The following is a 13,582-nucleotide window of genomic DNA, read 5'->3' on the forward strand; positions in this document are numbered from 1 at the left end:
ACCAACAATTTTCTTCAACAATTTCTAGAGGGACAAGTCATTTCTCAAATTTCAAAGAAATTTCACGAGGTTTGAAAAATAGCTTTGAAAAAGGGAACGAGAGAAAATTTAAATTACTATTTATGAAACAAAGAGAAAAGTACAATCGTCAATCTCCATTTGTTCTAACGAATATCACGAGAGGTGTTTGTTCTAACAATTTGTTTGTCTCGAAGGAGCAACAGCCTGGAAGAAGAAAATTACGTAATATCAGCGAAGAAAGGGCGAGAAGGGAAAAAGTAAACCATCGGTGCAGAAATATTTAATTAAATTCCTTTATTGAATCACATTTAAACGAAACACTGTTCAACAAAATTTGTTGTTGCATCGTGAAATTTTTAATATATAATTTTCGTTATAGATCGAAATATTTCGTAAAAACGTGCCACATAATTCCATTTAATTTGTCGAAAATATATAAAACAGTAGCTAGTTCATTAAGAGTCGAAAATGAAAAACAACAATACATAACATTCGTTTCATTGCTCTTGTTTCGCAAAAAGATTGACTATCGTGGAACCTAATCGCAAAGATGAAATAAAATATCTCCCTGAATTGTTTCTCCTAACGTGATGAGCATTTTTAATATCATCGTGCACTTCGTAGAGTATATATCGAGGCTAGAAAAGATTCAATGTTGCTGAAAATAAGAGAGAAGAAAAAAAGAAGAGGGAAGAAGAAAACGAAGATGAAAGAAAAGAAAAAAAAAGAGGAAGAAAAATTCCCTGCTACTCTCATCCAAGCCTTCATCTTTAGATAAATAAATAATGAAAAAAATCACGACCAACGCATCGTCAAAAGATAATTAAGTTGTTACGAGAAACTTCTTTCAAAAAACAAAGAGTTGTACAAAATCCACTCAAAAAATTTCATTATCAATTTGAACGAACTCTTATCGACTGAATTATTCTAAAAATCATAGAATTTGATTATACTTGACTGTTAACTGTTCGTCCCTCAGCTTCGAATAATTCTATTGTACTTGTCCACTTCCATTCACGATGGCCAACAGTTTCAGTTTCGAACGTCAACGAATCGTGTCCAGGGAAATGGATGGGGTTAAAACTGTGGAAATCAAAGAGAGAGAGAGAGAGAAACGATCCGCTTCGATATTATTTCTGTGGCACACCTGTGGATGACACAAAGAGCAAACGTTCGTAAACCGTTTAACACGCCTCAAAAAAAAAAAAAAAAAAAAAAAAAGGAAAAAATCGAAAAATCGCGATAACTTTCAAAAGGATGGAATCCACCCTTGAAACGTACGAGTCGAGCTTGATCGACCTCTGACACGTGTCTTCTACTATCCACCATGGATTCTGTGGGATCGTTGAACGAAATATTAATAGAGAGAAATAAAAGGATTTATAAATGTGTTTATATAGAACATAACACCGCAGGCAAATGTTCAACAAAATCCATATTGCAAAGTATGAGAGAGTGGATAAACTGCATAGTATTAACTGATATATGAATTTGTTTATATACGGCTCTTGGGATTCTTCGCTTTTCTGTTCGTTCTCTGGTAGTTGAATGGACTAATGCTGGTTATCGGACTAAAACTAGGTACAAAGTTGGATAATAGCAGATGTTAATGCGAGCACCAGGCTATTTATCTTAAATTAAACGTATCTATTCTTATATATTAGTTGTATATATCATCCTGAAGGATTGAATTTTTATTGTGACTTATTGTTGCCTAAGAAAAAATATTTATTCAAGATTACAAGAGGACTAATATCGTGTCTTTTTCGCGCTTGTTGTCAAAGAGATTCGCAAGGAAAACGATTTTATCCTCGTTTGATTATTTTTCTATAAATAGCTGGCCGATTTATACCCGTTTAATAATCTTCGAAAGTTGTTCGAAAGTTTGTTGAAACGATTTTCGATGTAATCTGGAAAAGTGATTTTAACCAATGTTCAATAGCGCGATCAGATGGAAAGTTTTGAAAAAAATCGTTCTACAGATTTCTTACAGATTAGCATTCGATCGATTCAATCGATAATTCCTTCCCTCTTCTTCATTTTAAATTATTACAATTTTCCACAAGATTCAATTCATTATTTATAATTTTACTATACTAAAACAACAAATATTCGAATTGAAATTCGACGAGATGTTTCACGCAATATAATTTTTCCAGAAAGAAGAATTCATTGAATCACGTGTCCTCCTTGTCTTTCATCCAATCTGTTATTCCATCACGTGAGATTACGTTTCTAATTGCTCGTAACGGAAACCGTTGTTGTTGCACCGTGCAAGAAACCGTGGCGAGGGGGATCCATTAACAGGTTCCATCATAGGTGGGTCTTGGTTTTATTTTTAACGCCGAACAGGATAATTAGCCGCCCTATTTCTGCGGTGAATCGCCCTCGTATAACTCGGCTACAGCCTTGATTGCTTTTTTATTCGGCCGGCTGAGGGGGACAATGAGGGTTGGGGATGAAGCGACGAGGATGCCTGTGTCATCGCGGCTTTCTTGCGGCCATCGAACGCTGATAAAGGCTAATGAGGCCGTTGTACCAACGACAGCCGCCATTCTCTCTCTCTCCCTCCCTCTCTGCAACTATTGTTATGTAATTAGGCGAATAAAGGATGTTGGATACGATGGAACTCGATCGATATAGTTCCGGATCGATAGAATCGACGATGATTGTTTTTTAATAAAGGAAAAATAAAGGAAGTGGCGTTTTGTTGGCTGATTTGGCAGAAAAGTTTTTGGGACGAGGTTGGTAATAGGGATTACGAGTTCTTCTCTTTTTATGGAAAAAGTTTATACAGGCGTAAATATATATCATTTTGTTTGTTTACTTCGCGAAATAGAATTTGAAAACTAGCAATGTTATTGATTGTAGTTTATCATTTATATAGGAAATTTTATTTATTTTTCTTACATAGTGGATGATGATCAATCTTGAGTGAATGGCAATTTACGTATAGGATTGACAACGGTGAACGAGTGAGAATCGTTTGTTGTGGAAATGGATTACGATATCAAACTTTAGGTAAAGGCAAAATAAAGAAAGATATCCAAATAATGATATCAGGAACAAGTGTATAATAACAAAAGTATCGTCGAGCAAACATCGATTAACCCAATTGCGAGAATCGATAAAAGTGAATGAATTGGGCGAAAAAAAGGATCCGTGGAAATGAAAAATTTCTCGTTCCATTAAATGTCTTCGACGATAAACGAATCCAAAAATCGAGTATGTGGCCGATGTTTGCCACCGATGTTCCAGTTTCCACCGTTACATATTGGGACGTGACAACGTTCCAGGAAGTTGATGAGATTCGCGGGGGATGTTTATATGCAGAGGCGTGACCCAGTTTCGAAACACTCTTTTAAGGGAATATCGTATCCAAACCGATGATCTCTTTGGATAAAAACGACTTAAAACTAGATGGTTATTGGATAAGTTGCTTGGTTCCATGGCCGCGTAAAACTTGTTGTTTATTTAGTGAAACAAAAAGTCGCAATTTTGCTAGTTACGCGATGAATTATGATATTATTCTCTCTCTTTCTCTCTTTTTTGTTTTAGAAATTGCTGTAAAATGAATTCTAGTCGTAAAGACTTTAAGCTTATTACCGGGAGAGAGAGATAAAGCTAAAAGTGTGATTTAAAAAGTATTTTCTTTTACATTGAAACGTTTCTCTTCTAAACGACGATTTATGGATATAATTTGAAAAGAGATTTCTCCGATTGTGATTATTTTAATATTCTTTTAAATTAGAATTTTTCGTAATTGTTTTAGTTTAATCGATAATTTTTGTTGTAGTGCAATGAAACGAAGATCGAAAAATTTTGTTTCAGGATGAGCGCGAGGAATTAATTGTAAAAATTTTCTTTGAATAATTAAAATATTTAAAAAATATCGACGATTTTGTCTTCACGCTGGATAAAAATTTTTTAAAAATCTTCTACGATTAATTAATTTAAAAGAGTCTAGTCGAAAGAAAGAGATAAAAGTGAGTCGATCGAGCAGAGGAAGAAAACGGGGATAAAAATGGAAATACAAACATTAGCATAAATTTACATTTAGGTGAATGTAATGGATGAATGAGAGTGGAAATATTTTTCTTTTTCAACTTGATTCGGTTTTTTTCGATCTGTCAGCAGTCTAATAATGGATAGTTTGCGTCTGACATTGAAATTCAATTATCCGATGTAATTATCTCGCAATTGAATTTTTCCGAAGTGAAATGGCGAAATTAGAAATTGTTTAATTTTTTAAAAATTATTTAAAAATTGAGAAGAATTTTTATAAATACGTTATAATAATTCTTCAAACAGAAAGAACTTGCAAATTACCATTTTTCTAGGAATTCGAAAATTATTATTATGAATTTTGGAAAAAATAAAAGATCTCATTTGTTAAATTAATTTAATCCTCTGCTCATCAAAAAACGGGGAATTATATTTCATAGCGATCTTATTTTAGTTAAAAAGTATTTTTAATGAAGTGTCTCGTCACGTATAATGTTAATTTTGTTGTAAGATTTAAGTATGATACAATGTATAAGCATTGCTTGCTTACATTTTTCAAACTCTTTCTGGAATTACGTTCCACTTGTAATTGCTAACGTAATTAAGTTGTAAATAGCTGTGTAAACGTTTATGTTAATTTCCAGTCTCCCGTGGGCTTTCTGTTTTCTTTATTTTCCAATGTTAAATGTTTTTCAGTCATTAAGACTTTATAGATATTCCTGAAAATATTTAGTTTACTTTCCAATTTTAACCAACCAACCATATTTTATGCCTTAGTCTTGAACACATATTCTTATTTTTATACGATAAAAAATAGTATTATATGATGTAAAACATTTATTAATAAAAGTAATATTAATTAATATTCTTCCAAAAAATATATATATATATTTATAGCGTAAAATTCGATTGAACTTTATTAAAATTAGAAAAATTTGAACCGCTATAACTCCGAAGATAATAACTTCCGGTCAACGAACGAACGATCATGAAAGCGTGGAATCTTGCTCTTTAAAATGCTTTTTCATTTATCTCGATACGACTTTCGGTTTCGGAGATATCGTCGCGTAAAGAAAAGGTAATTTTTAATCATTCACCGTAAACCTTATTAAACTCTATTAAAATTAGGAAAACTTTGAACCGCTATAACTTCGAAGATAATAACTTCCGGTCAACGAACGAAAGATCATTGGAAGCGCGGGGCCTTGCCCTTTAAAACGCTTTTTTATTTATCTCGATACCATTTTTGGTTGCCGAGATATCGCCGTGCCACGAAAAAGGTAATTTTTAATCATTCACCGTAACCCTTATTAAACTCTATTAGAATTAGGAAAACTTTGAACCGCTATAACTTCGAAGATAATAACTTCCGGTCAGCGAACGAAAGATCATTGGAAGCGCGGGTCCTTGCCCTTTAAAACGCTTTTTTATTTATCTCGATACCATTTTTGGTTGCCGAGATATCGTCGTGTAAAGAAAAAGGTAATTTTTAATCGTTTACTATCTCCGTCTTCATCGCTTACTCGGACCTCTCGCTCGCTTCTCGTCTCACTGACCTATCCCAAACTCCAGACAAGTGACAGACGCGATTCTTAGAAAAACGTAGTACACATTTCCAGGAAAAAAATGTAGGTCAGTAGGTCGCGAATCCATTCATAATATCTGCCCTATCTTAAGCGCTATGCATACTTTGAACGCGTATATCTCGGCAACCGATTGAGATATCGGGATAAAACAAAAAGCGATTTCAATGGCATGGTTCTCTCTATTCCCTAAGCAGATTTTTAATTTTTTTTTTACAATTTTTATATGAAAATTTAATGTTACATTTATGAATTCATTGATCTGTTGTGTGTGATACAAAGTATATAGAAACAAAATTTATCATGTATTTTGTATTTATATTGAATATTTGAAAAAAATCCATAGTCGTCACTAATATATCCATTCGTCTCTCTTTCTCTCTTTCTCTCTCAGAGAAGCAATCTTTCAAGTAGAAACTGTCGATATACTCGACAAACCCCGAATGTCCACCACATTAATCCCTCTTCTTTTTTTGTTCACAGCCACGGAGGAACTCGGTAGCAGTATGAGCACCACCCTGCCATCCGCGCCGACCGAACTCTCGCAATTTCCCAAGCTTTGCGAGTTACGTCGAAAGTTTCCTGTTCTGTACCGCGTCGAGTTTCAGGTGAGGACAATAAATCTCGACCTACACCTCCTTCTTTCTCCTCTCTCTTGCCAACGTTGGTGATATCAACGTTTTCGAGTCTTATTTCGCGCTTCTAATAATAACTTCAACTTACAACTTACTTGGAATCTCCTTCCTCAAGATGTTGGATTGAAATGAAGTTTAAAAGGATTTTTGTGTTGTTTCAAGAGATCCTAACGGTTATATAATATAAGCTTCTTTCGAGGAGAATTCGTGTAATTGAGAAAATTAATTTTTTAAGAATTAAATTTTCGAAACAGAAAAATTGGAATAGAATAGAAGAGTTATTAAAATTTTATAATAATTACGAATTATTTTTCCAAGATCCAATATAAAAATAAAACTCCATCATCGTTTGAACAATTTAAAATATTCATCTGATCATCTTGAAAGAAATCACGGTAACAAAAATTCAATATTTAATATCGATTTATTTAAAAAATCATGAGCACTATTATCAAAATCTCATGAAATAAAATAATTCAATTCCACGATTCAGAAACGTCCAATGTATTCGCCACGACAAAATTATACGAAGGGATCATTCCCACCGGTGAATATATATATGTACTGGAGAGGGTGCAAAGTGGCTCAAGATAGGCAGACAGCCAAGACATTGGTGGCAGACGACATCTAGGAGACAAAGCGATCTCGTGAGAATAGGTAGTGGAATCGAGTAACTCGGCTCGATATCGGTTTCTCATTAGATTGCCATTTTGGTGCACAAATTCTGAACCAGACACCTGGGAACAGAGAATAGCTTTTGCCTCTTAGACTGGCAGACTGGCGAACAGGATGAATCCAGACTCACATGGAAATCCGTGAAACTTTCATTGAATCGTTGATGACTTACGGATGGTCAATCTTTTCTTTACTTTTCATATGAAATCTTACGATAATTTTCTGCTATACAAATATCAATAATAATTTTCAAACTTTGTTAAATTTTAATCGAACAAATTTTTTTATAAAAGATTTTTGCATAATTCTAACCTAACTTTTTTCAAACTTCTGGATTTTCTTATTTCGTTAGATTTTAGTCGAAAGAATTTTCCAAGGTTAGGTAATTCTAACTTTTCCAACTAAAGTCTTGGAAAAATTTTTTATTTCGATCAATTTTGGTCCACAGAATTTTCTAAGGTTGTGTAATTTTAACTTCGCTCCTTTTAAAAGAAGTTTTTTTTTTTTCTCTCTCGTGAATTTCATGATAATTCTAAACTTTCAACAAAGATTTTTTTTTACTTTGTTAATTCAAAATCTCATTTATATATAAAAAAAAATTACACAATCCTTATATATATATCTCGCCAATTTTTTTTTTCAATTCATCCAAATTATCTTCAATAATATTTCTCATTCAGAAATTATTAAAATTCCCATTTTGAAAATTATCGCTCTCAATTATCCATCCATCTATCATATTTCACGATTATTAAATTATCCCCAAGACACCGGTAAATATCACCAGATCCATTTTCCGCCGGTCGAACGAACCAGATTGAATTTTGGTCAGCCCGACGGAAACTATATTTCGCCACCGTTCACCAGGGTTTCCTTATCAACCGGTAGGAGAATTATCGAGATGACGAAGGCTGAAAACTCGTTTGGATCGCTGGCTTCGGATCTCCTCGTCGCGTCGGGAATTTACGGCACCGTTTAATTCGCATGTACAACGATACACGCGTCGATTGCCTTCCCGCCGATCGGAACACGGTAATTGGCTCGACGTTTATCAACCCTCTTTCACGCCGAGTTCATCGAAAGCGATTCGAGAGGCGGACAGGTGACCGTTCGATCCGCGTATTTGTTTGCCTTTGAGTCGTTGTTCTCTTTTTTTTTTTTTTTTTTTTTTTTTTTTTGTCATTTGCACGAATGATTATATCGAGAGATACGAGGCGGAGTCTTTTTGCATTTGAAAAGTGTAATTTGTAGTTGTGGAAGCGATGATCGATCGATTTTTTTTTTTTTTTCTGTTGTTGCGTGAGCGCTTTTCGCGAGATATTTTTTTGAATTTTAAGAGTTCACTGGCGAATAAAAAATTTTTCATCGATTCTTCTTTTTTTTTTTTTTTTTTTTTTTTTTTGTCATTTGCACGAATGATTATATCGAGAGATACGAGGCGGAGTCTTTTTGCATTTGAAAAGTGTAATTTGTAGTTGTGGAAGCGATGATCGATCGATTTTTTTTTTTTTTTCTGTTGTTGCGTGAGCGCTTTTCGCGAGATATTTTTTTGAATTTTAAGAGTTCACTGGCGAATAAAAAATTTTTCATCGATTCTTCTTTTTTTTTTTTTTTTATTTTATACGAGACAGATAAAGAATTTTTGAATTTTAAAAAATCATTGTTATTGCAAAGTTAATAACGAATGTGAAAAATTTGTCGTTGATTTCTTTTTCTATTGTTGGTAAGAGCGACAATATCACGAGAGATGAAGATTTTTTCGAATTTTAGAAGTTTTGTATCGTGAAGAGCTGTGTTATTGTGAATGATGAATGAAAAATTTGTCAGTGATCTTTTTTCTATTGTTGTTGTGATTGCTATGAAAGATATGGGAGATTTTTTTGAACTTTACAATGTTGTTTGAATTGTGAAATATTAGTCATCGGTTTTTTTTTTCTATCTGTTGTACAATTTTTTTATTTTTATCAAGAGATTAGTTTGTATTGTAGAATTTGTGACAAATATGAACAAGAATGAAAGTACAAAACTTTTTTCTGATTGAAGAGAGGAAAAATTATTGAGAAGGATTGTAAAACTTTAAAAATGAACTTAATCTTAATTCCTAAAAGAATTAAGAAAGGAAAGAATTTTTAATCTAATGTTATTTGAAAATATATCGAAATTAAAATTAATGATTCACGGATAAGTTCAGGTTTTTGATACGCTTTGTATAAATGAAATAATAGATAATATTTGAAGAAAAGAGGGGAAATTATAGAATTCATAGTATAACTAGAAACGATTGGAAATTAACGATCGCATATCCGTATATTTGCACGTGTATAAACGATAAATTGCAAACGAAATTTATGAAATTCGGACGCGGAGTAATTTCACCCAGTTCATTAATAATCGAGGGAGTTTAATTTAAACTTTGTATCCATTGCCAACAGTGTCACTTACGTGTCATTATCACGTTCGCTGGAACGAGCATACGCTCATGATTTCAATTAATATAATATTTCCTAATATTATTATGGGAATATTTAAAAATTAATATTTCTAATATCAGCTGGTAACGATTGATCAAAAATTTAACTCGATGCTTATTGTTTTCGATTTGTAATGGCAAAAATTATTTTTTCTTTTCTTTAAAAAAAATATATATATATAATTCTTGTTAAACTTCCAAGTTTTTCTAAAAAATTATTTTATTTGTTTACAGACGGCAACGAAGGTGGAGACGCATTCGTGTAGACACGCTATGAAACCAGCCAACAAAGAAAAGAACCAGAACCAAAGGTGTATTCCTTGTAAGTAACAATCACTCGATATTATATTAATATCAATACCATTGATCAATATGGTAAAAACTGCTTTTAAACTTTTAGGATGTTGTTATATTTGAAACAGAATACATGATATTATATGCAGACAAATATAATGTTTTTTTTAATTCTTCTCAAATAACTTTGCTTCTAATAATTATTTCAAAATGATATGAAAGAAATAATGAAAGAAAAGTTTACTGTAACTCCTACACAAATAATTTAATATTTCATTTATTTCTACACAGACACGTCAAAAAACATGATTTCATTATTTCAAAGGTAATTTAACATTAATTTACTATTTCTCAAGCAAATTAATTCAATTTTATATGGAGAAATTCAGGACACAATTCGCTATTGACACAGGTAACTCAATACTTCACTATCCCATAAACAAATTAATCTACTTTTACAGAAATAATTTGGAAACTTAATTTATTATTTCACAAAAACTTTATCCTTCTACAATCATACATCATCGCAAAGATAATTTCTGAAACTAATAATAGTGAATTCATCCTCATTCAAATCCAATTCATATCCAATCCAACAATATTTCTCTATCTAATTACATATAATTTTAATATTTCATCTATTCACAATACACAAGCCAAGCACACCCAATTCGCAAATCCAAACATATTTAAATTTCCACACACCATACATATATAAATTCCAAGACATTTCAATATTCCGTTCACGCGTTATTAACCCATCTTAATTAATACTTGATTCCATCTACCCAAACAATTTAACACCGAACTCGAAATCTTCTGCAAACACCCAACTTTTAATTCCAACGCAAACAACCCCATTCCCAACCTCACGAGAGTACTTCAACACGATTGTTCACCACTCTCTCTCTCGCTCGCAATTTTTATTCTACAAATCCTTTGATTTCACCGTGCGCTCCGCGTACACAATGCTGCTTGTATTTTTAATTATTCTTCTTGGGAAGAGAAAAAAAGAGAGAGAGAGAGAGAGAGAGAAAGAAAAGAAAAGAAAAGAAAATTTCGGTCACGACTAATTAGGAAACGCGAGTATATTCTCACCTTTCGTACGCGTGCTCGACGTACACAAGAGCGTAAAGAGGGATGGCGGAAGTTGAGGGCAACACGAACTTCCGTTCTCACACGGTACACGTACACTTGTATGTTGTCTACATAAGTATCTACGTGTGTGTGGACAATTTTAATGAGCGTGATTGACGTGCATTGTTAAATATAATAATAATAATAATAATAATACAATAAATTATAATATATAACATGACGTTAAATTATAAAATCATCTTTGTATCTTTGAATTTTTATTCTGATATTGTAATGTAGAGTTTCAAGTATGGGCTAGTGAAACTTCTGTTTTAATATTCGTCACGTTTAATGTTAAATGAAACTTGACTTCACTTCTCTTAAGCTGTGAATTTTAATCCACAAAACATATCTTGTTATATGTTAAGAATAAAACGAAAAAAGAATTAAAATTTCTCTTCTTCCTTTGCAAAATTAATCTCGAAGAATAATTTTACAGAATAGAAAAATTAAAAATTTGCAACGAACTGAAAGATTAATCACAGAAATTAATTTATTTAATTTTACAAATTGATTATTACTATCATTATTAATTATTTATTAAATTTAACGCTAAATTAAATATTGGGAGGGCAAATTTATTAGAAAATAATTATAGAATTTTGAATTTTTCCTTTTCCTAGTGTCTCTGCGCCTGTCCCTGCACATATGGGTGGAAATATACGCGAGAAACGTGATCAAATAACATTTCCTCGAAATTGATACAGTAGCTCGTTTTCACGGGTGAAAATGTTCGTTCGAAAAGCAATTTGACCAGGTTTTTCGGGAATCCGACTAGAATCAAACGACTGGTTTCCGTTTCACCTTTTGTTTAAACAACATGATCTTGTTATTTCTATGCTCTCTCTCTCTCTCTCTTTGCATCTTCGTTTTTCACTTTCTTTTTTCCCCTCCATTCTGCTCGGGGGGATTGCGGATTGTTGTTACTCGGAATAGGGCAATTAGAGAAGCTGTTTCCCTTTGTTCACGAAAAACACGATCTTGTAGTTTTGTTTATCTATTTTTATCTTTTTTTTTTTATTGAGGTTTCTGTTAGTTACGTACACTTGTACGGAATTTTTAAATATACAAATGAAATTTGTGAAATATAATGTAACAACTGTATGCAGAAATATTTATCAAGGTGTACGATAATTATATTGGGAATGATGAAGGAATTAAAATTTAATTAAATTTCAAATTGTTTTTTTAAGTAGGTGTTAATCATAATTAATCAAAAAGTTTTTTCGTTTAAAAATTTAATTTACAATTTTTATAATCTAATTATATTATAATTTCTTTTTTTGTTTTGAAAATACAATTTTGTTATTTTATTTCTTTTTTTTCTTTTTTTTTTTTTTTGAAAGCGTATAAATTATTAATGTACCATAGACGTTTATACATTGGAAGTGTTTTACACGAATAAAAGTATGCATGAAAATAAATAAGCAAGATATGCATATATTATAAATTTTATATTGGAAATACTATATGGTATAATGAAATTTATACTACTATCCATGAATATGGATCTCGTTATTTTATTTTTCAATATTTTCAGTTTCAAGTTTTTGAAAATTCTATTTCCACTTTTTTTTTTTTAGGAGTGTAGATTGCGTTACATGCGATGGGACAATCAGAGGCGCGAAGAAATTGGATAGAATACGAGTGAATGAACATTGTTGCATTTGTCGGTTGATGGATGGAGAGTGTATTGAAAAATTATTTAAATATTTTCTTTTTATGAATGTGTGAAATATATCGGACCATCGTATAATATTTCGAAAATTTGCGCCCCAGTCTTTACACAATAATGAAAACAATTTTCATTATATTATACGTATATTAAAAGCACAATTTGTAAAATAATTGTGTAAACGTTTGAAACGAGTCAATAATATATTTTATCCGATAAATTTTTATCCCCAAGCCATAAATTGAAACGCTTGATATGTTTCAACAGATTGTTTTTCAGCAATTTTTTTTGTTGCTTGATTAAAAAATAAAATATTAAATAGTGAATTTTTCGATTAAAATTCTGCTGAATACAAAAACAGATTTTATATTTCATATTTTGGCGTTGTTATTAACTTTCATCAATTCCCTTTTCGAGTACAGATGACTACAACAGGGTGGTTTTGGATCCAATTGAAGGCGAGCCCGACTCTGATTACGTTAATGCCTCTTACGTAGATGTAAGTAGATACTTGATACATAGATATTAGTAAAACATTCTTATCCTGAAATTGAACACTTTACACAAAGCAAAAGGGATTCTATCTTTAAGCTGTCCGAGCTTTAATTAAATTTCCTCGAAATTCCATGAAAATATTAAAATGTGATACTATAAATGAATAAATATTTATTTCGATATAAACAATCGCGAAGAATATTTATAATCAATGTTTTTCTTATTTATGAGTGTTAAAATTTATTTTAATATAAACCAACGTAATCGTAATCGTTGTAGAGAATTAAATTATTATTGGAAGAACGTGAAATTCTATTTTTCGGCATCGTGACTCGCCATGTTAAAGATCAAGATTAACGTTACCCATTTTTCTTAACCTTCGAACACGAAATCGAGCTTAATTTGAATAATCCATATCACATTTCTAGAAATAGAATTTGGGATAACTATAGTATCGTTATATTTTTATCATGGAAATAATTTTTTAGTATCTCCTTTTTCGATTATCGACAATTATCAATAAATGTTAATGAAAATCACAATGAAAATTATTATAAAAATTATATCTAAAACGATCCATTTTTTTTTTTTT

General features: G+C 31.6%; 1 protein-coding gene across 1 annotated transcript in view; it reads left to right on the forward strand.

Moving 5' to 3' along the window:
• LOC102673240 (receptor-type tyrosine-protein phosphatase kappa) overlaps nt 1-13,582 on the forward strand; it is a 107,600-nt gene that overhangs the window by 81,449 nt on the left and 12,569 nt on the right. Inside the window, exons 3-5 of the mRNA XM_006613057.2 lie at nt 6,093-6,217; nt 9,624-9,711; nt 12,918-12,994. Coding sequence (XP_006613120.1) covers nt 6,093-6,217; nt 9,624-9,711; nt 12,918-12,994 — 290 coding nt within the window. The remainder of the gene's footprint in view (nt 1-6,092; nt 6,218-9,623; nt 9,712-12,917; nt 12,995-13,582) is intronic.

This window comes from Apis dorsata, unplaced genomic scaffold (genome assembly GCF_000469605.1).
Source record: "Apis dorsata unplaced genomic scaffold, Apis dorsata 1.3 scaffold_132, whole genome shotgun sequence".
Lineage (NCBI taxonomy): Eukaryota > Metazoa > Arthropoda > Insecta > Hymenoptera > Apidae > Apis > Apis dorsata.